Source organism: Buceros rhinoceros, unplaced genomic scaffold (assembly GCF_000710305.1).
Source record: "Buceros rhinoceros silvestris isolate BGI_N320 unplaced genomic scaffold, ASM71030v1 scaffold3001, whole genome shotgun sequence".
Lineage (NCBI taxonomy): Eukaryota > Metazoa > Chordata > Aves > Bucerotiformes > Bucerotidae > Buceros > Buceros rhinoceros.
In genome coordinates, this window is record NW_010392318.1 from 34952 (window position 1) to 58320 (window position 23369).

General features: G+C 43.0%; 1 protein-coding gene across 1 annotated transcript in view; it reads left to right on the forward strand.

The window, feature by feature from the left end:
• The first annotated feature begins 13544 nt into the window (after positions 1–13544).
• NKD1 (naked cuticle homolog 1 (Drosophila)) overlaps positions 13545–23369 on the forward strand; it is a 38799-nt gene continuing 28974 nt past the window's right edge. The window contains exons 1-2 of the mRNA XM_010144405.1: positions 13545–13631; positions 14359–14416. Coding sequence (XP_010142707.1) covers positions 13545–13631; positions 14359–14416 — 145 coding nt within the window. The remainder of the gene's footprint in view (positions 13632–14358; positions 14417–23369) is intronic.

Here is a 23369-nt window from a genome sequence, read left to right on the forward strand (position 1 = left end):
TCTCGTAGTTTATATTGAAAAAATTTAAATGAAGATAGCTTGGGGTAATAAAGTCTCCTTGTCATTTCCCTTTATTTTCAATAATTATTTGCAACACTCCTCTTTGGGTGTTTTTCATACTGGAGCAAATTATGTGAACCAACAGGCTTGTACTGAAAAATTAAGGAAGCAATGCTCATAAAGTCAAGTGAGCAAAGTAAGCTGACTGGAAATCCTGAGGTTTCCTTCCTCCTTTGCTGCCTTTCACTTGTTTGCGTAAGACAAGGTAAATGTGAATTTTAAGATGCTGCTGTCCCTTTAACAGCTACAGGGGGTCCGTCAAGCCTGCCACTCTGCCTATAATCTGAATTCAGCTGTCATCTCTCCTCCCTCCCCAGGCTAATGTGTCTGGTCCTCATGGAAAATATTGAAGATTTTATAAACATTGTAAAGGATTTCCACTGGCCTTTCTGTTTAAATGAGATGTTTTAAATCCTAGCAAATGAGAACAAAACACCGAGGACTTGCTAGCCCTAGTGCTGCGCTCAGAACATGGAAATGGTGCTCTTACAGTTTTTGACAACATCCAGTATTGCTGTCTTCTCACGGTGCTGGTTTTGGCCCCTCCCAATTTGTGTGAAGCCCGATGCCAAGGCCAGCTCTTGTCAGACGAGCACTGTATGTGGAATCATACATGCCATCATGCCTGGAGGTGCATCCCTGGCATTCGGGGTTGATCTTGGAGTACTTGTGAGTCTTGGACCAAAAGGTCCAGTTTGCCTGCCCACAGCCATGTACTCATCTTTCTCTGGGCTTAGTCACTGCAAGATGCAAACGAGAGAGCTGCTCCTGACAGCAGTGCTCAGTGGGGTCTTCTCTGCTGCGAGCGCTTGCAGGCAGCAAGAAATAAATCCCCATGTAACTTTTGGAGTGCATCCTCCTGGGCCAGGTGAGGGTTGGTGGGTCTTCATGGCACGGGGGGGTACAGGCAGTGGTCTCTACTGTAGTGTACTGCAGAAGAGTAAGAGCAGTAATACTTGTTAATGGAAGTGGTGGAACAGGGAAGAAAGGCTTTGAAAGAGCTTCTCCAAATACGAGCTTCCATGCTGGCTTCAGAAACCCAGGCATGGCTTTGTCACTGCAAGACAAATTCCTTTCAGGCTAAGGAACTGCATGTGTATTCTGTGAGACTTGAATATGTTTTTCTATCAGTGTTTCTTGAGAGGAAACTTACTCTTTGGCAAAATTGATCTTTTTTTTTTTTTAATTTCTGCTCTCCTCCTGATGTAACAAGCAAACATACACACTCTGACACACGTGTAATCAGAAAACCAAACATTTTTCCTGACACGGTGAAAACCAGCCATAAAAGCCCTTCCAAGGTTTTTGGGTGTGTCTGGGTATGATTCTGCCCAGTTCAGGAGACAAACCATACCAGTGGCCCCATGTTCAGGGTTTTGCATGCCCAGAATGTCAGAGTTGCATCAGAATGAGGATCTGCTCCATCATGACAAACTGAAGTAGTAAATTCTTTAAGATTGGAGAGCTCTGAGACCAACCAACACTGATGGCCCCTACTGCTGAGACCAAATGCTGAGACCATTTGAAGAAGATACACTTTAAAGGTTTTGTGTTCTGACTTGTCTACAGGTTGGCTTTTTTTTCCATGGCAAATTCCAGCACAAGTAACTTATGTTATTGAATGTAAATTTTCAATATATAGAAACAGCTGAGAGAGTCTAGACTTAAAAGCTGGATGTATCAATTCCTCCGTAGTTAACGTTTTGAGCACAGTATAAAGTCAAGCGTATTGCTGTAGGTGCAGATTTCTAGTCTTTATTCAGGCAAAGCATTACCGGCTTTAGGAAGAAGCTCAGACTTTAGTCCTTTTCTTTTTTTTTATGTGAAGTCTCTATTGTGGTATGGCTGCTACTGTGCTTCACCTTACGCTGGAGAAACTTCAGCTCTTGCTTTAAATAACAGTAAGTTTTTATTGCCTCTTTTTTCCTACTTCCAATTATCATTTGCTATTTTTTCATCCTAAAGGACAAATTATTTTGCTGTCACAAAATAGTCCCAATAGGGCTCAGCTGAAACTAAAAATAGACTCTCATCCTTATTTTATAGCGTGTCTTTCATGATTCTTTTCTTCCCTCACTCTGTTGTGGTATGTGTGAGACAGGAGCATGTAATTAGCCCACACTGGAATGTGCTCTTTGACAGTTGTAAAAACCATGGGCAAACCCCACAGTGTGCTCCAGAGGTAGTTCCTGGCCCAAGTGCTGCAGCCGGTAGCTCAGAACCTGCCCTCCGACGGCGGCTGGAGTGTTGCCGCAGTGCAGCCACCGCAGGCGCGAGTGCTTCTGGTCAGGTGTCGCAGCCTTTCTGCGCTCTGGCTGCTCCTCCGTGTCCCGGTGTGTTGGGGTGTTTTGAGGAAACCTTAGAAACCAGATCTTACGGGCATGCTGTTTGGAGAGTTTGATAAGGTTTTCAGTTTATGGAACGGAATTTTCAATCTTCTGATTCCATGCCTCTAGCAATAAGGAAGCAGTAATGTCGTCTGTGTTGTCCTGTCTCTCCTCCTGATGTTGTCCATCTCGGCCCTGCTCTGTCACTGTGGAAATCTCCAAGTCTGCAGACTGAACCTGAGTTACCTGACCAGTTCTACTGTCTGCTCTCCTGCTGACGCTTCCTGCCACCCTGAAACATGGTGAATGACCTCAGGAGTACGGTATTTTACTTAGCCACAAGGCTTGAGGATGCCTTCCTTGTTATTCCCTGGAGGAAATGATCCACCCCCAAACAGTGAGGCAGGAGAGATGATAAGGAGTCGTTTACGAAGAAACACGTTTTATCCTGAACAAGTCTCAGAGAAGATTGTAGTTCTGGTTTGTCTAAGCTGTTTACCAGTGTGTTTGGGGGATAATTCTTCTGGAAAGAAGGTGTGCGTGGAAGTAGCAGCAGCTGAGGTGGGGAGACTACCGAGCTGCTACAAGGAAAAATTTTATGCAGGTGAAAGTGGATGCAAAGTGGGGAGCTTGGAAGTGAGCAGCAGTGAAAAAAAGAATAATTCTGCATATTGTGCTACAGTACTATGGTTTGTAGTTGAACCATTCAGAAAAAAAGACCATGCCTTGCTGCTGCTGCAGAAGAGGGGCTGACTTGGTTTTGTTTCTCCTGTTCCATCTAAACCCCTGGAAAAAAACAAGCAGGAGAACACACCTCTTTGTCCCAGACCCTTAAAACTCTCTACATTTTACTTGTTGATGAGAGATGCCTATGGCTGTGTAGTGGGATAGCTTTTCCACACACACACACGTATGCCCAGCATATTTTCTTTCTCGTTGTTCCTTTGTTTTGTGCAAAATCAGCAGTTCACTGGTAGGAACTTTATACGAACTTTTATACTATAACTGTAGTAGTGGATTTTTAAGAGTTTGTGTACGAGGAGGAGAAGTAATTTAACATTGTTGTTATATTTTTGTTTGGTTTTATTTGATATCCATCCCGATGGAGGGCAGAGCACCACTGAGAGAGGTGCTGCCAGGTGTGGCTTCCTACTGCTTTCTAATTCTGTGATCACAGAATACCCGACTCGGCAGTCCTTGCACAGACGAGTCTCCCACTGATTTCAGTGGGAAATTTGCCTGCATCAGGGATAAAAGAGCGGGCCCCAAGTTGTGTACAATGATGCAATCTGATCCTCCTGCTGTGGAAATTGATGTAATCGCATTCTGGCCCTCCCCCCCTTTTCTCAGCCCTTCTCCCTACCAACCCCCCGTGACTCCTGGAGGGCTTCTCACCAAACGGAGAGGAGGATGCAGCTGTGTGCCGAAGCAGCAGGGGAGGGGAGGAGACCTGCTAGAAAAATTTATGAAGGGATGCATCCTAGATGTAACCCGAGAAAACAGCTAAGAACACGGACCTGCCTGCCCTGAAAAAGGCAGTCACCTGCTCTTGCTAAATGAGCGAATGTTTCATCTCTGTAATTGTGACATGTATGTTGTAAGCGCTCCATGAATCAAGCAGTCTCATCGCTGCTGCATTCATTCTGTGCAGGGGAACAGGGTTAGCTTCTTTAGGGCTCCCAGTATTGTTACTGTTGACAGTCTCTGCTTTTCAGCAGTGCTTTTGTGCCCTGGCACAGTGCAGGTTGCTTGGGAATATCAAACCTCGAGAATGCTGCGCTTTGTTGCTGGCAAGCCGGGTGACCTCTCTGATGCTTCCCTCTGCTTTGCCATTTACATGGGGTTTGGTTTTATTTTTTCCCTTTGGGAATTCTAGGCTCAGCTGAATTTGTTCTGTGTTTTGCGGAAGAAAGGGCTTGTTAAAGAATTCCCTGATGACTTTGAAGTGAACTATTTATTTTCTCTCAAGGCTTACTCAGTGTAGCCATTTGCCCCCTCTCCTGTTTTTTCACCCCAGTGTTTCCTGAGCTACAAGCATTCTTGGAATATATTAGTTGTAATGAGTTATGTGGGCATCAAAAGTTTTCTTTGAAACTATATGGCATCAACATCTGTTAGCTCTTAGAGAACAGAGACGCAGACAAAGGGGCTGTTGGGGGGAGGGAGGAAAAATATATTAAATTCTGGAGTATGAAGTCTCCGTCTCAAAGACTCAGGGGGAGGGGAAGGGGAAATCTGCTAAACTCTGTAGCTTTGATGTGGTCCTCTGGCCCTGGGATTCCTTTTATGGGAATGTGCGTGGCAGCCGGTCCACATGGCCGCCCGCCCTGCCTGCCCGCCCCAGCGCTCCCTCCCAGCAGCTGCCCAGCCTGCAGCATAAATCCTGCCGCAGCCCGCCTAGCTGCACTAACATTTTCAAGGAAAATACCTTGTGCTCGGTTTTCGGCTACTGCAATGAGCAATTGAAATTCCTAATAATAGAGGTAACTCTTAATAAAAAATAAAACCAATGTTTAGAAGTGAACTTTGGTTTTGCTTGTAATCCTCCTGCCTGGCCCTGTGGATCAATGTGCAGCTATTCATGTAAGTCAGGTTTTTAAATGGTGTGTTTGTGGTTTTTTTATTGCCTGTAATTAAAAAATGTGTGTCTATGCACACACCATCAGTCAGCATTCAGGCACGATCACTGGTGCTGTACTGCTTACAGGAATGTGTGGGGACAGGTTCTGCTCTTTCTTTTATCTTTTCCTGCAGAGCCTCACAGTGTTTGTCCTGTGTGCCAGGGAGCAGAGGAAAAGAGTAAAAGAAACCTCTGTGTCTGTCTTTTCCTCTTGTTGGCTTCAGTTTTAGCAGTAATGTTGGTGGCATTGTGCTTCACTGTGGCTTCCTGTCCCATTAAAACCCTGACCAGTTATAAAATGATTAGTTGACATACCTGAGCTTTGGCGACAAAGAGGGGGTTTAAAAAGGAATGTGAACCATCTGTTTTGCCAGCACCTCCTGTTGACAGATTTATGGATCAGCATTAGCGTATGTCCCGGATCACACACCTGTGCTTCCTAACAAGGTAATATTCTTTACCAGGGTGTGTTTTAGTCCTAGGGATTCAGAGCGCTTTGCAAAGGTGGGCATCAAGAATTCTGTTATACAGTTGAAAAACGACAGCACCAAGAGATTTAAGTGACTTACCCTACACCACACAGTGAGTCTGTGGTGGAGCAGTTATTGAATCCAGGTTTCTTCCAGCTGCATAAATATACGTCATCCATTAGCAGGAAAAGACTTAGAGCTATAAACATAATAGAGGAGCATTGATTATCATTCTTGGGGAGCTTTAAGCCTTCGTGCTGTATGAAGAAAACCTGAGCCATGTGGGAAGACACAGGCTATCATCACAGGAAGGGTTCAGACTGCAGCGTGTTAAAGCTGTAATGATCGCTGAAGTCGGTGGAAAGCGTACCCTTGATTTTGGTGATCACATCTTAAATGAGCAAGTCATTCTGGAGTCGAGCTCTGCAGCCATTTTCTGCATTTCCCAGCTTACGCCTGGGAAAAATCACTTCAGTGCATTTAAGTCTGTTTGTTAGAGAGTTTCTTGGTAACCAAATCTCTCATGAAAGGAAGTTGAACAGAAAATTACATTTATTATGTAGCTATGCCCATCTGTCTGCTGTGGTGAAGAAGTCCAAAATAAGCAATTTCGAAGGACTTATTGAGCTTCTCTAGGCTGCAGGGTATATGAAGGCTTGGCCTCTTTCATTCATGTCCTTAGTCTTGTTCATCAGTATTACCTATGTTGAAGATAAGATCTTGGGGGACGTGGTACAACTGATTTTGCAATTGGCAAAGAGATTAGAGGATAGCGAAAAGAACAAAGTAAGGTGTATACCCAAACCTTCAGAGCGAATTCGTTTATCCTTCTGAAGAAGCTTCAAAGTTAATTTAAATATAGCAAACAGCAGTAATTTCTTATTTCAGTCCTATTGAATCTCAAAGACCGATGAACTTTTTGGTTGGAGATAGTTGTACCCTTCAGTTTGAAAGTATCTGCTGAATCCGTATGTCTGTTCATGCAGTTGCTCTCAGTTATACAGCCCTGACCTCGCAGAAGTTCTTGGAAAACTGTCTCACCTTAGCACCTTAAAAAGTAGAAGCCATAATAGTTCCAGGATTCCAATAATAGCGTTTAATGGAAGATGTCAGTTCACCTAGCAAGAGTCTGTAAAGATCCATGAAATCCAGGGTGAAAGCATTGTGGAAACAATAATGTCTTCTCTTGAAACTGGAATGATCCAAATAAAACCGTACCCTAAATGGATCTTGTGACTATCTACGGGTCTTAATGTACGCTGGATAGTGTTATCTGTTAACACTTTTTTGCTAGCTACAAGTAATATCAAGCAAGTAAATTTAAGCTATTATTGCTCTTTGCTTTTTTCTTCTATAATTTTTTTTTGTATACAGGTTATAAATGAATGTGTATTTATAAGCATGTCTATCTTCCACAGAAGGTATTTTATAATTTTATAATTCCTACGTTAAGTGAGCAGGTTGGTAGCTTTTGTTGAATGCGCGCTGCAGTGACTGACCGCTAAAAGAGGATGCTCGCTTACCCACTGCAGCAGAGATGAAAAAGCTGCCTGTAAAGAGTGTTTTTCAGTATTGTCACTACCTGATTTTCATAGGATGGAGAAAAGAACTTTATCAGAAGATGGAGGAAAGGATTTGTGTTTTATTCTGGTGGAAAGCCTGGTCCAGGTGGTGGATTAGGACGAAAGAGACTCAGCTGCATGTTGCAAGCAACCTGGAGCAAAAAATACCAGATTTGCTTGCTTTCTTACTTGGATGTCCATCATGAAGGTTTTTGCATAAGTGTCCATCTGCTTTGCACTTTCACTTCCTCAGCAGCCTCGTGGGCATGTTCCTGTGGATGGGATATCCTTAAAAGTGTGTCACACAACTGCTCCTTGTACCCATTTGAGGGTCTGTAGCAGAGATACAAAGATATTGGGCGTCTTTTTTTGCTGCATAAGCCTCTAATAGTTCAAGGTCTTTGTGACTGAAGATTAAAGGCTTTAGGGTTGTGGGGTTTTTTCGTTACCTTCTCTTTTATCTTCACAGTATTTTACTAGCAGCTGGAATTGCTCTACAGTCACCTTCTGTGAGATGCAGGGGCTCCAACTGTGTCCAATTGGAGGATAGAGATGCAGCGATTAAACACTATTACCATGTTATGGCTGGGAGTTGCTGCTCCTCGAGCAGAGGAAGCCAAGCTGAATGCAGTTGTGGCTTCCCCCTCATAGGTTTTGAGCTGGTATATCAGTGTGAACTTTGTGCTGAGGTACCAAAGGATGAACTTCAGTATCTGTTGTGCTACACTCATTGTGTTCTGCTGTCTCTGTTAGGAAGGCTGTCGTCTGGGACGTAGAAACCATCATGGCAGATAAAGGCAGTAAAATCCTAAACCACAGCAGCTAAACTCATCCAAGATCATCTATCAGAGAACTTGGAGGAGAAATCTGTTTTCTTAACAACTCTAGCTGCTGTGATTGTATTACAAAGAAATTTTATCTGAGAGAAGCTTCCATGCGTGGTGCAGGAAGGAAAACCTGTCTGTAATGGATCACAGAGCACCAGGTTCTTATTTCGGAGAAAGAAAACAGTATAGAATTTGAGCTTGCTGCTTCTACTTAACAAACGGCTTTACTGCAGTGTATTTGAATGTTTGTCTAAAAGTTAAAGTCACCTTGATGACTCCCAAGTGTGAGCTGCTTTACCCATTCTTTACAGAAAGTTGAATCCTGGTGAGTTATCTTCATTATTAAATTATGTGTAATGGCAAACTCAAAAAGAAAAAAATGTAAAACCTCATGGTAACAGAAGGAAAGGTAAAATATGCTGTAGGAGAAACAATTTTAGGCTTAAATCACGGTATAAATAGATATTACCCTGGAGTGGTTTTTGATATGGTATATGCTTTAGTTCTTAATTGCATTTCCCTGACTCCAATTTCCATTTTGGGGAGGCTTGGAATGTATCTGTGTAAAGGTACAGGTACATGGATTACTTACGAACGCGGAAGGAAAGGAAGCTCTTGTCGTAAATAGGACTCGGTAACACAAAGCGTCCCGTTTATTTGAAAAAGCTTACGAGGGGCATCTTAATGCATTTTTTAAAGAGAAGAGTAATATGAGTCGTCGCTTCCAAATGCAGAACGACCCAGAGTCATGCCCCAAATACATTCTGACCTTTGGCCTGTGCGTAGTGATCACGTAAAATTGTGTGCACAAACGTCCTCTTCTATGTATATGTGACTGCATGGGTTTGTATCCTGGGGAGCTGCTAACCTTAGTGTCACCTCCCAGGACGTCTGACTACAAGCAGTTTAATTGTTTGTTTATTTATTTATGAGTTTTAAGCCTGGCTGTGAGGTTGTATTTGTAAAGAATGATGATCACCTCAGATAGCAGAATATCCTTCACCTGCAGTATCCTAATATAAATTATACCATTTTTTGAGGCATGAATGGGTTTCCTGGTAGTGAAGACTCTGCTTGACTTGATGCCAGTTACGCATGGCTGTGCTGCTAGTCCATGGCCAATTTCAGATACCCAAAGGGGAACCAGGTTCCTTCTAACAATTGTTTTTCAGCAGTGTCTTTTACCTTTCTCTCTTCGCGTCTAGATAAGATTAAAAATAAAGTAAAACAGTAATAATGACTGCCTTGGGGTTTGGATGGGATTCCTGAAGCATCTCCAGGAGACTAAGTTTTCCAGATCTATGAAGGACTGGCTATATGAAAATCAGATTTCTTTGGGAACTTGTTTCCTGCAGCTGAGACTGCAGCATTCAGAACAGCCCTTAGCACTTGACAGAGCCCTCTGTCATTTGGCTGAAAGGCCAAAGGGCATCCTCACTCTCGTGAAACCACTGTTTCTTGGGATTGGTTTTTGTCTACATCAGGAATGGAAGTCGGTGCCTAGGTGATACAGCATTCTCGTTGGCAGCTGCTTTAAAATCATTGTAAAATCTGCTTCACAAGATGTTAGGGTTACTACATATCTTGTCGCTTGCAGTCCTCTTGGGAAATGTGTTTCTTCATCTTCTCTCTTTCCAAAAGTACTGGAACTGTTTTGCATCAATATGAGAATAAAGAGAGGAAAAAAAATACGTTTCAATTAGATGGTTAAAAATATGGACAAAAGTTTTCATGGTTAGCAGTTTGTCATTTTGCATGTGTTTTTCCTGGGGAAAATGGTGGGTATGATACCTTGATGAGAACTTCACTAAAACAGGAAGTGCATGCATTTTTTTCTGGCAAAAATATGGAAAATTTAGTATCTTAAGGCTAAATCAAAGGATTTTAATGAGGTGTTTGAAGGAAGAGAGGTAAAGCAACTTGTTTCTACTTGAGAAGAGCAACACCTTTTAGAAAAATGTTAATTAACACAACATTGACTGTGATGTAATACAGGGAGTAGGGGGTCCAAACTTTAAAAAATGCTTGTTATCATGATAACCTACCTAAATCAAAGGCTATCCTTTGATATATCTAATACATCTGTGGATGTAGCTGTCTCTACTTACACCAAAACGAAACCTCTGTTTAACACCTTGTGGGTTGCTGAAGAGCACTGTTTGCATTCTGTGGCTTTGGCTCTAATGTGCCAGGTGTGATGGAGAGCAGCGTGAACAGGCAGGGCCGGGACAGGTACAAAGAGTCATCCCGGTGACCAAGATTAAAGGCATCAGCAGGCACAGGGGTGAGGAGGGAGGACAGGGAGATGTGAACACAAATATAACTGGTATAGCCTGGAAGGTGAAAACAAGGAGCTTAACCTCAAATGTAAAAGCAGAAGGAGCCCACAAAGACATCAGAGGAATAAGGCGATGCACGCAGAAGGACGGGGGAGGATTTGGGTGGCAGCGTTTTCAGATAGCTGGTGAGAAGGAAGTCAGTAGCTGGAAGCCCCAGGGTGAGTGCCTGGCCTTTAGTCTCCAGAGACTTGTACCAGTAAGAGAACCGCACAGGGTGTTTAGGGCTGATGTTGGGGTTAAAAAAGAATAAAATTCCCAGTGAGTTGGGATTCATTGGAGTCTGATTGCCCAGCAAAGGTGGGAAGCAAGGGACAAGCGCCTGACTTGTAACCAGCTGAATAGAAGCTCTGGGGAGTGGGAGCTTTTAAAGATTGGTTTTCTTTCTCCTGTACGTGTATTCTCAGCAGCGTTTCTGAGGGAGTTGTACTCATTAACTCTTCTCTCCAGCCCCACCCTCTTAAACCTGAGCTGCGTACAGCAGCACCTGTCAGAGTGGGACGTATGGCCACAAGGTCCTTTCTACCCTGGCCAGGCAGCCAGCTGTTCAGAGTTTCGAAGCAGATGCTTGAGCCCGAATCTTAACCAGTCTGTGTGATTTGTGCTGGTCCCTAAGAGGCCAGCTTACTTATCTGGGAAACCTCCGGTGAGGTAGAGACGCTCTGGATAGCTTCCCGTTTAACAGCCTATAGAAGGAGGACGCTGGAATAGTCCTTCTACGTAACTCTTCATTTCTTTCCTCTTTCAAGTGCTCGCTGACCTCATTGATATAGTATTTCACAGGGTACATCTGGTTTTGGTTGTTTCATGACTCAGTGTTCTGGTTTGAAAATGCAGTGTTGTGATTTAAAACATCTTGTCAGGACAGTGATATACAACTACCTATGACCCAAATGTTGTTGCTCTTGCTCTCTAGGCACCTCTCCTGCAGCCGTGCGGGGAGCCCCACGCTGCAGAGCCTGGCCAAACCGCAGGGCCGCTGCTGGTTTTGTCATTCCCTCGAGCCCGTGTTGCCTTTGTGCTCGAACGTGCTCCTCCCCAGTGCCATGTATTCCTAGCGGGATGTGGCATTTGATTCCCACTAGAATTTCTTGAGCAGCAAGTTATGTTTTACACATTTACCCTTTTCTTTCATTCAAGTCCATTTTCTGAATTTGGATCGCGGGGGTGGCTGCACTGTTCATGTTCAGGCAGCTGGTGCAGGTTACGGGAGAATACTCCGTTACGCGATGCAAGCTGCAGTTGGAATTGTTTTCTCTGATGCTTGCTCAGCTTTTGTACTTTCCTGTCGAGAGTGGCTTTACGTGCACTGCCCAGAATCCTTTTCTCAAGCAGGTGCATTTTGGTGTTTATCCAGGTTGTGACGTCTCAGCAGTGTGAAAAATATTCAGTAACTCTCTTGCAATTTATTTGACAGAAGAGTTAATGCTAATAAGATCAATGATATAGTTTCTTTTTTTCCCCTTCTTTTTTTCCCTGTAAAGTCTTAGAGTTGCCCACACCTTTCAGAGATACACATCTGTCTATCAAAGATATGTCATAATCTTAGAGAGAAGAACACATTTGATTGGGAGCTGAGGAATTTTGCTAAGTGTGTCACTAAAATGTTCAAACAGTACTCTCATCAGTTTCGAGGGGGATTGTGAATTTATGTGCTATTTAAGAGTTATATTACGGTTCAACGTAATGATAATTTGGTTTAAAGTGGAAACAGTTACTGGAAATTTGCTTGCATTAAGTTACTACTTAAATAACTAGGAGCTAGAGAAGGAGTGACACTAGACTAGAATATAAAACATGTTTACTTAAGACCCATGTAATGATTAAAAGTGAGAAAATCAGGAAGCTGATGTAATGAATCCTAATCCTTCACTCTGCTGGTTTACACTTCTGACTTCCATTCCTTTCCATTGAGTTACTTGGTGGTGCATTTCACATCAAAAAATGGATGCTTATTTTTAAGTGACATTTTTAAAAAAAATCATAAAAATTAATGGCTTGTGAGTTTTGTAGAGGATGAGATTAATGATATCGTTTTAGCAGACACCATTTGATACGCAGATGCACTGCTTGCTTCGCTAAAATTTTGAGCGATGAAGGCTACCAGCTAGATAGTATTCTCCTTAGAGGTACATCGGAAGGAACATCCTACCTACTCACTGCGTATCTGCTGATCACTTCAACAGTAAAAACTCTTTTTTTTTTTTTCCAAGAGAGCAGGAGGGAGCAAGAATTCTGAGTCCTGGGGTTATCTGTTGATCACTTCAACAGAAAAAACTCTTTTTTTTTTTTTCCAAGAGAGCAGGAGGGAGCAAGAATTCTGAGTTCCATAAAGAAAAAAACCGCAAACAAAACAGTTACCAACTATTTAGCACTGTGGGAGAGAGCAGAGGTGCCGTATATGCCTCTACAGGCACTTCTGTGCATCTCGTTACCTCGAAAGCAGTCAGAGCTGTGCTCTCAGAGCTTCCTGGAAAATAACGACGTCGGACAGAAATCTGCTAACTTCTACCAGGCCTTAGAAAGACCATCCTGCAGAAATAAAGCAAGTTATTCCTACATAACATGGCTTCTTTTCGCTGTCCTTTTCTTCCATGATTTTTAAGGTAATGAGTGATATTAATCAGCACATGCTCAAAAAAGAGACCTTTTTTACTGGAACAAAACAACAAGGAAACAACATAAGATTTTGTGATTTGCTTCTTGGAAAGCTCAATGCAGAGTGACAGCTTTTATAGCAACCTTGTGCTGTGCAGAATCCCGGCATTCTGGGCCAGGTTGCCAGCATTTCTCAGAGCCATTGGGCCCATGAATTCTAATTTTATTGCAGGGTATCTGCTCATGAACGGAGCAATGTTCTGAGGCTCTCTGGGCTAGCAATCCAGTAGTGGTTATAAAAGGTAATTCTTAAAATGCTGTTGCAGAAATTGATACTGAAGAAGTCCTAAGATTCGCTTTTGTGGCTTGCTTACTTTCTGGTGACTAATCCCAAAGAATAACATTTGGATGTGTGGAAGGCAGAAGGAACCTTTGTCAGCTTTTTGAAGAAATAGATGTGAACTGCTTTTATTGTGATAAAATTGCTTAACAACAAAGCTAACGAATACGACCAGTCATTGATTTTCACAGGTTATTCCCTTATTCTTATCCTGGGCAAAAAGCTCCCTGCTGCCACAGGTTGATGCTGGGAATGCTGCCTCTATATTCCCAGTGTGTTCTTCAGGGGAAGTTGAAATGGCCGTGAGTGCAGCACACCAGCTTTTCAGGATCACATCCTTCCTTATCAGCGTAACTGCTTATCCGTGGCAGAGTGCTTGTGGATGTCTCGGGAGCCCGACTATAATGCGAGGCCAGTGCTGGGAGAGCCGTCAGAATGAACGGGAGAAGGCGAAAATGCGGATAGCGGGTGTTGCCTATGGTTTAGCTGGAGTGGGGAGATGGAGCTGAGAGGGTCTGCTCATAAGAGAGTAAGAATGCTCTTCAGGGTCTGCGCAAGTGGGATTAGCTCCAAATCCCACTGATGCCCTTTATTACTACTTAGGCACCGTTAGAGAAATGGTTTTGGGGTCTGAGATAAGATCATCTGCAGATCTGTGGGACGGGCTTCTGTGTTGCTCTAGACGTACTGGGGCTGACAATATTTCATTAGTTTGGGGACTGAAGGATCAGGCAGTTCTTCAGGCTCTGGTATCTGCTTTTCTTGGGTGACCTCTGGCATACGTAAGTTTTGTGTTTGTTGGTGGAACCAAGTGATAACATTCTTTTGTGGGTAGTGAAGGACTTACTTCTCCTTTATTGCTTCCATTTGGAGGTTTTGGGGGGGGGTTTATCTTGCTTGACTGACAAAATATTGAAATGCTATGTATTAATCTACTTTGTAAATGGATTTGAATATGAGCACTTCTTTTTCTTCTTTCCTCTGTACGATCTATTCTTCATTAATTTTTTGTCCTTAAGTATGTACAGAGCATAGGAAGATAGCACCAAATGCATTGACTACCATTAATAAAGTGATTGACTTCTTTCCTGGAAAACAATTTCTCTGCTCTCATCAGTGTTTTAAATTAATCCTGGTGATGTTAAGAATACATATTTATTATTATCGCAACACTTTGTATGAAGTATATCTGTCATTAATTTTTTTTTTTCTAAACAGGATTTATCTGGGGAAGGCTACAGAGACCCTATTGGTGATGAACACTTTCATCTAGAAGGTATTTAAAGAACGAAATTTCTTGGTTAATATTAAGGGTTGGAGTAAGTCGGTGAAGGAGTCAGTGTGGGAATGCCTATGTGAGACTGCTGTTCACAATATCCTGCTGTGTCATTTGCCTGGCAAACACAGCTTGGAAGATTCTCTTTGTGAAACTCATGATTCTTTGCAAGTTCTGAAGATATTGGGGTACAGAACTTCTCCAAGTTGGTGGGAATGGTGTATTATTTCTGTATCTCCTACCACTGTTCTCTTAGTATCGACAGATGTTATGCGGCTGTATCATAGGGACCAAGTGTTTTAATTCAAGGTCTCACAGTTTTTTCCTGGATACTGCTCTTGGCTTTGGTAGCAGCAGTGACTATTGCTGTCCCTAGCAGAGGTGGGAAATGCGATCACTGAAAACGTTAGCATTGGGGTTTGTGATATGCTGGGCACTCTTCCTCAATACGTTTCTCTCAGATAGGAATGGGATCAGTATTGCCTCAGAACTTCTTTGCAAGCCTCATCTCATCTTTTCCTCTGTGATTAGGCCTCTCCTTGCAGAGACGGGATCCTTGTTGTGGTGGGAAAGGCCTTTGGGAACCTTGAGTATGGACACTGTATTCTGTATGCCAGGGAACACATCTGAGGTACCTTGAACTTCAGCTGGGCAAGTGAGGGTTGATGAATAGATGAGATTCATTTGAGGACGTTGTTGCTTGTTCTTTAAAACCAGGGAAATGAGCCTTCAGAAACTGTCCGGGAAACTCTCTGTTTACCATTAAGTGGTTGCATGGGCTGTGTGCTAGGTTTGCAGTGTAGGCTAGTGGAAACGATAGCCCGACTTATTTGGAGTCATAAATATGTTAAGCCTGGAATTTTTTGTCCTCGTATAACCCAGTCATTTGTTTCTGCTGGTAGAGACTGATTTCTAAACACAACTTGGAAGATTCTCCGTGTTAAGAATCTCTATCTTCCGGAGCCTTACCCATGAAATGTATCAATATACTGTGTTTCTTGGATCCCCTGTTCCTATCACACCTGTAGTTTATGAAGAATGTTCCTTCCTTTGTGCCTGTGACATACTCAGCTAGTGCTTGTAGGCCACTGTCAAACACAGAAGCAAGGTAACTTGCTATGATGGAGTCAGTATTTGTTAAAAGCGTTTCAGTGTTGAACATCACCATAGTTTTCCTGTCTGAAAGCATAGTAGGGTATAACTCTAATAAAGTGTGGATTTTTAATTTTCAGAATAATAGGAGAATCTACTTAACGCAGAATATTAAATGACAGTGAGGTCAACAATTTCATTTTTCTGTCTCATTCTGCCTTTCCTTGCCTCTAATTATTTCCTACTTTGTTGTGTAGAATTGTCTTGCCTAACAAACATACCATCCAATATATAATATTTCCAAACCAGTCAGCAGCAGGATTGTTTTTATTAGAGTGCAAAATCTTTTAGGCTGCTGTAATTTCAGTTGTTCAGCGGTTTTACATTATTACTTCTGATGCATCTCATTTCTTATGAAGTAGCTGAGTAGCAAGGACAAGATTTAGAGGCCAGGAGGTGGTCCTTTCTCTGTGTGCTGCCGCCAGGGAAGAGCTGTTCTGCAGCATCTTCCCAGCTGGGAGGCAGGTAGCTGTTCCCGCCCAGTACTCCGGCAAATGCATGCGGATTGCCGGGGCTTGGTCCTCATCCCTTTCTGCTCTCGGATCTCCAGGCTGTGCTTTCCATGCTGGGGACAGTGTTAACCATTTCCCTTTTGAATGAGATATTGAAAATCTTCTTATAATTAATAGATGGTACTAAGAACATTGTCTTGAATGCATCCTACTTTACCCTTTTGTATAACTTCATACTTTTTGCTGGCATAATATTTTCGGATGATTGTGATAATACTAGCATAAATTTGTGATATTAGTGCAAAGTGAAGCTCAAATATGATTTGAGACGTTTCCTATGGCACAGCTTGAATTCTTTGTGGCTTAGGTACAAGATGACCACTACCATAGCTCTTTTCTGCACAGAAGTGCTTTGTGTGAAAACTTAATTAATCTTCTAGAAGGTATGTCAATTAATCTTCTCATCTAAAATAGTTACGCTGCCATTAATTTTTGCTGCCTCACTATCTTTACGTATGTAGTGGTGTAACATGTATATGTTTCATGATTATACATTTGTGTGTCGTAAGGTAACGTTGACATCGCTGATTAACTAGTTTCAGAGGCAGGGAGCTGTAACACAGTGAGTATGGTTTTTGGGCTAAGCTTACAACGGAAACGAACGGCAAAACAAAGACTTGAACCCAGCTCTACCAAGTACCAGGCAAGTGTGTAATCAGTGTCCTCATAAATGCACGGTAGGGATGGAAAAAAAAATTAAAAAGAAACATTTCTCAGATTTGCAAAAAAGCACAGCAGGTGCAACAGTTCTGGGTTAGTGGAAAGTTATAGCCTTCACACTCAGAGGCTTTACTGGAGAATAAATCTGAGTTCTTTAGAAGACTCTCACTGAAAAGACGAAGTGGCAATAAGAAATAATTGAATTCCTTATTTTGTTTTACATAGCCAAGTTCATTACCTTTTTTTCCCTCTCTCGCTTTTTTCCCCCCCTCTTAGCCGTCTGAGCAGTACAGATAAAAAGAACTCTCTTTGCTGGATTTAACTTCTGTGTTGTTATGTAAAGCTTGATCAAATCCTTTCGTCTTAACAGACTTAACTGGCCAACAGCAAAAGGCTCGGGATTCTGGGATTAAGATTGTATTTGGTAAGAGGACTGGTGCATTAGTGCTTTCTTTTGAACTATAGAAAGAACAAAGTAAACATCAAAAGCATTAAGCCATGAGAGCGGATTGTTGACTCAATGTAGCTGCATGACAAGAGGTTAGAACTCAATGGTGGTGACTCTGTTTACCGAGTGCTGCGTAGAAAGAAACAGTTTGACCAGCATCGTCTACTATATCTAGCACCTGCCTTTGACTTTGCTGAGCAAGTCGCTAAACTGAAATTTTTTGTGTTTTCTCTCACGTGGTTGGTGATTTCCTTAGATAAGAGACACCAATGGAAAACCTCGCTCTCTTCTTACATTACTCTAACTCTGTTTCCATCTTCTTCTTTCATTAAGAACTCAACAACTGGGCATGCTGGATATAGGTTTTATAGTAGATGCATTTGCAACTTGCATTCCAGGTTACCTCTACACTTCAAAGACTTCCACTTGCTGAACTCCGAGTATTTGTGCAATCTGCTGTGGCTGTGAATGAATGTCTTCTGCTTGAACGTCCTTGTCCAGCTGTTTCTGCTCTGGAAGCATGTGCTTCATCGCTCTTCGTAACTAGGATAAAAGAGCTTGCATTTTGTCTTGTCTCGAGATAGACTGTTAAGTTGCCAGCACAGAATGACTGGAGGTGGCTCTGGAAGAAGTCACAAAAGCTAGCACACATTGGGGGAGATCTTTTTAATTTCATTTCAGTGGTGAAACTAAAATGGCAGACAGGATGGCAGGCGTGAAACAGCAAATCACTCTTCTGTCACGGAGAGATGCGCATGGCTCAGAGATCTGTAATTTGTGTGTTCAGTAATGACATCCATGTTCTCTCTCTGCTCTTCAAGGCATAAGTAAGCTTTTTAATGAATTTTCAAGACTGCTGCTCTTGTTTTCTTGAATATTTTTCACCTCCTTTCCCCTGAACTTCTGGGAAATTTCTCAGCTAAGCCTGTGGACCAGGAGAGCTTTCTTATCTTGACCACTCCATCTCTTTATGAAGTGAACTGGGATTCCTCCAGTTTATCATTTGAACATTCGAAAGCTTTTCAGAGCAGCCTGCTTTCTCCCCACTTGAGACATCTGAACCAAAAGCAGGAAAATCTCCATCTGACACTGACTGTGGAAGAGAGTCCATTTCCGAATTGTCTCAGTAGCAGCTCCTTGGAGCCCCGCTGGCATACAGCTATCAGCCTGCTTCAGCTGCCTTTTGGAGTTCAAGATGAAGTCCTTAAGCCCAGGAGATGCTACCCTATCACCCCAGTTAGTTAGGTGATAATGTGATTTCCCATGTCACTGAAAAGTATGACTGAAGTGTTTCTAGTGACCAGAAATCTTGCATCTCTGCGAGATCAGTCTAGTTCCGTTCTTGTCAGAGGGGCTGTCTCTTGCGCTGATAGCAGTCTCTTCCCGGCTCCATTTGTCAGCTGAGGCTGATGTCTTTATTGTTATTCTCTCAACAGAAGACTGGAGAAGATCCTTCCTGGTGCCTTATCTGAACATGATATCCAAAGTCCTGCTGAGATTAGTGGCAGAGGCTGACCTGAATCAGCAATCTCTTTTTTTGATATGCTTCCCAAACCAGATAGATCCAAATCCCTAGATATAAGACGTTCCCTTGTCTGGTACCAAAAAGGACAGAATGATTCGGGTCGTCTTCTTGCCCATGAACACTAGAGAGCCCTCCAGCAGAGTTCAAAGCACATGTTCTTGCTGGAAAAAGAAAAAAAAAAATCTATCGTATCTGTAAAAGAGCTACTTATATCCCTTTTCACACATTTACAAGACATTATGGGATTTCTAAAGCTGCAAATAAGGCTTGCTGTATTCAGCAAAGCAGAAGAATAATTCATATATTCTTGACATTATTATACATTTGTCAAGATGTTACTAGTATGTTCAGTCAGTCCTTCATCTCTTCTCCATCCAGGGAGTCTGTGTACAAGTGGGAGCTGAGGTGTGGTTAACAGAATTCCACCACAAAGAGCTGTGTTCTTGGTTTTGACTCTAATAAGAACTGGTAAGTAAACAACGGACGAATAGTAAAGAATGAACTAGTGGTTTAAGGGTGCTGATCTTCCAGCCAATGCTGCCAGCATTCCCGGACCCCCACGCAGCTGCCCATGCTTCCTGCACCATCCGCGTCCCGGACAGCCCAGAGAGCATGTCCCCGTGCTTCCCTCTTGCTGGGACTGCAGCTGCGAGGCAGGGCACGGGGTGGAGCGTGCCTCCTCCACAGGACCCTGCGGCAAAGCTGCGCTCATGCAGCGCAAGATAATTCCCTCTCCTCTGCCTCTTCGCTCAGGAAAAATTCAGCGAAGACTTTAGTTCCCAGACTTGTTCCTAAAATAGGTAATTAGAAGAACATCTGTCGGGTTGTCAGCTCAAGGGTGGCAGGGTAGGTAGGTACTTGGGCCTAAACTGTTTTTAAACTTGTCAGCAAAGGGAAACTTGAACAAGCATTTTAAGTGGTTTTAGCTAACCATGTATTCGCATGTGAGATACTTTTTACCATACTTAGATAATCTCTTCACTGTAACAAACCAACGTATTGTGCTAGGCTGAGCTATGAATGGGTAGCAAAAGGCAGCTATTTCAAACCACGTGCTTCTTTCTAGTGAAGTGTCTTCAGTTATGATATTCCTTCATTTAATTTTGAAAGCTTAAGATGATTTTCTATGTGTTATGAACATGAAATTCCAGTGTATTTGTAGAAAAGAAATGGATTGCATCTCTCACACCGGCGAAGTTGCTTTATCTCAGTTGTTAGTACGCGGTGTATTTGTGCGCAGGGCCGTTACCTGCCTAGCACTATTGGTGCAGGCTTGGTGCTTTGCAGAAAATGAAGGTCCCTTCTCTGTCATGTACTTAAACCAAATACCAATTCATGCTGACATTCCAAACAGAGTGCTAATGATTGTACCTAAAAATTGCTCGTGTAGTCAGCCTTTTGGGATGTTGTACGGGAACCCTGCGTTTTAATGACTTGTTGCTAATCCCGTGGACTTACCGTGGATTTGCAAGACATGAATATATGCGATGTGATCACCTCAGACTGGTGATCTCTTACTGGTGGTGGCTTGCTCACTGGCTGTGTTTTTGGCTGTCAAGAGCTTTCTGCTGTACCCTTTTCTTCTACTCAGTATGACATGAAACAGCTCTGAGAAATATCTTAAGCTTCAGGGTGACCCACTGGCAGCAGCCACCATGATCTGACAAACAGCTAGTCCTTGCCTAGGCTGGGAGCTGATAAGCTGGTTACTGTGAGTTGGAAGGAGTACCAAAGAACATGAGGAGGAAAAAAAAGGAGCAGTGGAGAGGGCCAAGAGAAAACTGCTTGGTTTGGCAGTTAGAATAAAAGTCACCAAAGAACATGAGGCTGGTAGGATTAGCAGAAGTTTTCCTGTGGTTGTGCACAAATCCAGGAAATTATAAGAAGCAGGTAGGCTGTTTGCCATGAGTGGGAGGAAAATCTTATGGCATAAGGCACTTTAAAAAAAAAATATTAAAAAAAAATATAAAATTGTACAAGTGTTTCTTAACATTAGCTGTTCCAGTTGAGGGGGGTTGGTATTTGGATCAGAAGCTTTTACTTTTAGAACTGTTGTTTCAAGTGCAGCCAGGCCAGTAGTGATGAAAGACTGTTGCCATCCAATGGTTGTCCGTGGCCTGTATGTAATGAGTTAGTGGTCTCCAGGTGTTTCCAAATGGACCTTTACAGTGTCTAACAGCTCCCACCCATGTTGGCAAGCGGAGCACAGAAAGGCAGTAAAAAGTGGGCTGTTATGTCACCTCTGAGGGTGAGCTTTCCTCCTCACACTGAGCTGCTGCTGTGCAGAGGATATGTGCTCTGCTGCCTGTGCCGTGCTTGTTCCCTGCATGCAGGGTATCACTTTCTTTAGCTGACATCCCACCAGTTCCTGATGGTGCTGCCTGACAGTTTTTGACAGATGATAGGTTTTTGTCTATGGTTTGAGAGTTTTGTTCCGAGTTATTAATCCTCTGCATTAGACTGGGAAGATCATACCTGCTGTAAGTAATAGTGCATCATCGATCTCTGTATTCACATCATTCTACACTGCTGGAAAGTTGTTATTCTTGAACAGAAGCAAATTGCACATTTGCTTCGGGGACACAATAGCAGAGCTGAGAACAGAGCCTGGGATTTCCTGCATCCAAGTCTATCCCTTGCAATATGGCAGAGAGAGAGTTTCAAAGTGTAGTGCACAGGAAAACCCTCAGATTTAGAAGTGAAAAGGCTGAAGAAAGCTAAATGTTAATGTAATCATGTGCAATATATATATAAAAAAAAATCAGTAGAAAACCAAGGTAATGGAAAGTGAACAAGCTCCTCAAAAAAGAGTTGATCCTTAGTGAACACCTTAAAAATGGGAAGCTTTAAAATGATATTATATGCATATTTATAACAGTATATGCTATATTTATAACAGTATTGGTTTTCCATACTCTTTCCTTCTGCCTAAGACTGGCAATGTTTCCTTCCTTCCCAGAAAAGCTAATGCTCTTTCTGACTGCTCATTAAAAAAAGAATCAACAATAAGAAAATTCACTTACTCTCAGCTCTGGGGTAGTTGTGAACTAGTTTGCTAGGAGGCAAAAAGTCACCTGTGGGTTTAGCTGTTGAAAAACCTATGTCTACAAATCTCCCAAGTAGCATGTGAGAGCCAGACCACCAGGGTGTGCGTGGGAAGCCGGAGAATCCAGGGACCAAAGGACATAGCTTAGGGAGAACTCATCCAAGGCAGGAGGGCTCTTGCAGTTGTCTTCCACATCCCGAAGGTGATTGAAGCATCACTGCTGAGCTTAGGCAGCAGAAGGGGGGCCCCAACTGGTTGCTGGCATCGAGTGAAGCTTGAGGGAAACTGAGATGGGGTGAGAAATGGGTGCCAGTGATGTGAGGTTTGTGCTCTGTGCATGAGGTTGGAAAGAGCTGGGCCTTGGTAATCTGGACTCACCAACTTGGTCTTGGTCACTGGTGTTTCCCCTGGGCTGTCAGCGTTGTGATTCAGAGGAACTGTAGCATGTGTAGGCGCATCTGGGTGAGCTGTTCATCTAGCTCAGGCTGGGTGACAATCACATGGAGCACCCAGGAGTGTGGGCTGGTGCCCAGCTCTGCACTGGCTGCCAACCATGTCAAACCCTTAACCCCCCAGGGCTGGCTGAGGTGCAGCTAGCCGCGTTCGGACGGTGCAGTGGTGACTCGTCTGGGAGGCAGGGCTTACCATCAGATACACCTTGGCAAACTGATGGACTTGGGCATGCCTGTGAGAGACAGCTGATGCAGTCTGTATGGTGCAGAGATAAAGCTGCATTACTGCACATGTGCAGCAGCATAAAAATGTGCTTGAACTTTACCCCAGGACATCCACCACCAAGAACAAAGAATGAAATATGGGAACAAGTCAGGAGTTCGAAAACAATCTCTCTGGAAACATGATGAATACCAGTGGTTTCATTTATTCTACTTGAAGAACAAAGGTCCTTTTCTACTTTTAATTTCCCAGCAACGATTATTACCAGTTATTTTTCTTGTAGCTGTGACCACAGTTCGTGGAGGTTTTATTAAACATGTTTTTGAAAAGTGAGTCAAAATGCCATTCTTCTCTGACTCTCTTGTTACTCTCTTTTTTTTTCCTTTTTCCCCTGTGAAACTGGAGCACATTTCCAGGCAAAGATTTGGGGTCAGATAATACTCTCATGCTGGCGTTCATGGAATTATTCCAGTTTTGCGCTCTTGTACCTGAAAGAAGTTTTGCTATTGGAATTGCTTGCTATTTTGGAAGACAGTGTATTTGTTTCAATTCCCTTGCCTTTACATGAAACATTATGTTCATTTCTAGAAACCTTGAACACTGCATTTAAAGACAATGCGTCCTGCTGCAACTCCCCAATACTCCTAATGTTGCTCGTTCTCTTGCGTTTGACCTTGACACAGTCAGGCAGCTGAGTTTCAGAGGGTTCCCCTTGCTGAGTTTCTGCTTTCTGCCACAGGCTTTTGTTTCGATCCCGTGTGCATGCTCCTCTAAGGCCCTTCTCTCCTGCCCATGGGATTAAATAGTTCTTGCCATTCCGGGATCGCTTTTAGGAGCCATCGTTTTATATGGACGGCCAGGAAGCTGTAGAGCTAGAGAGATGCCTGAACCTCCGGGCTGGATAGTTTAGGCACAACAGCCTATCATCCTGCTGA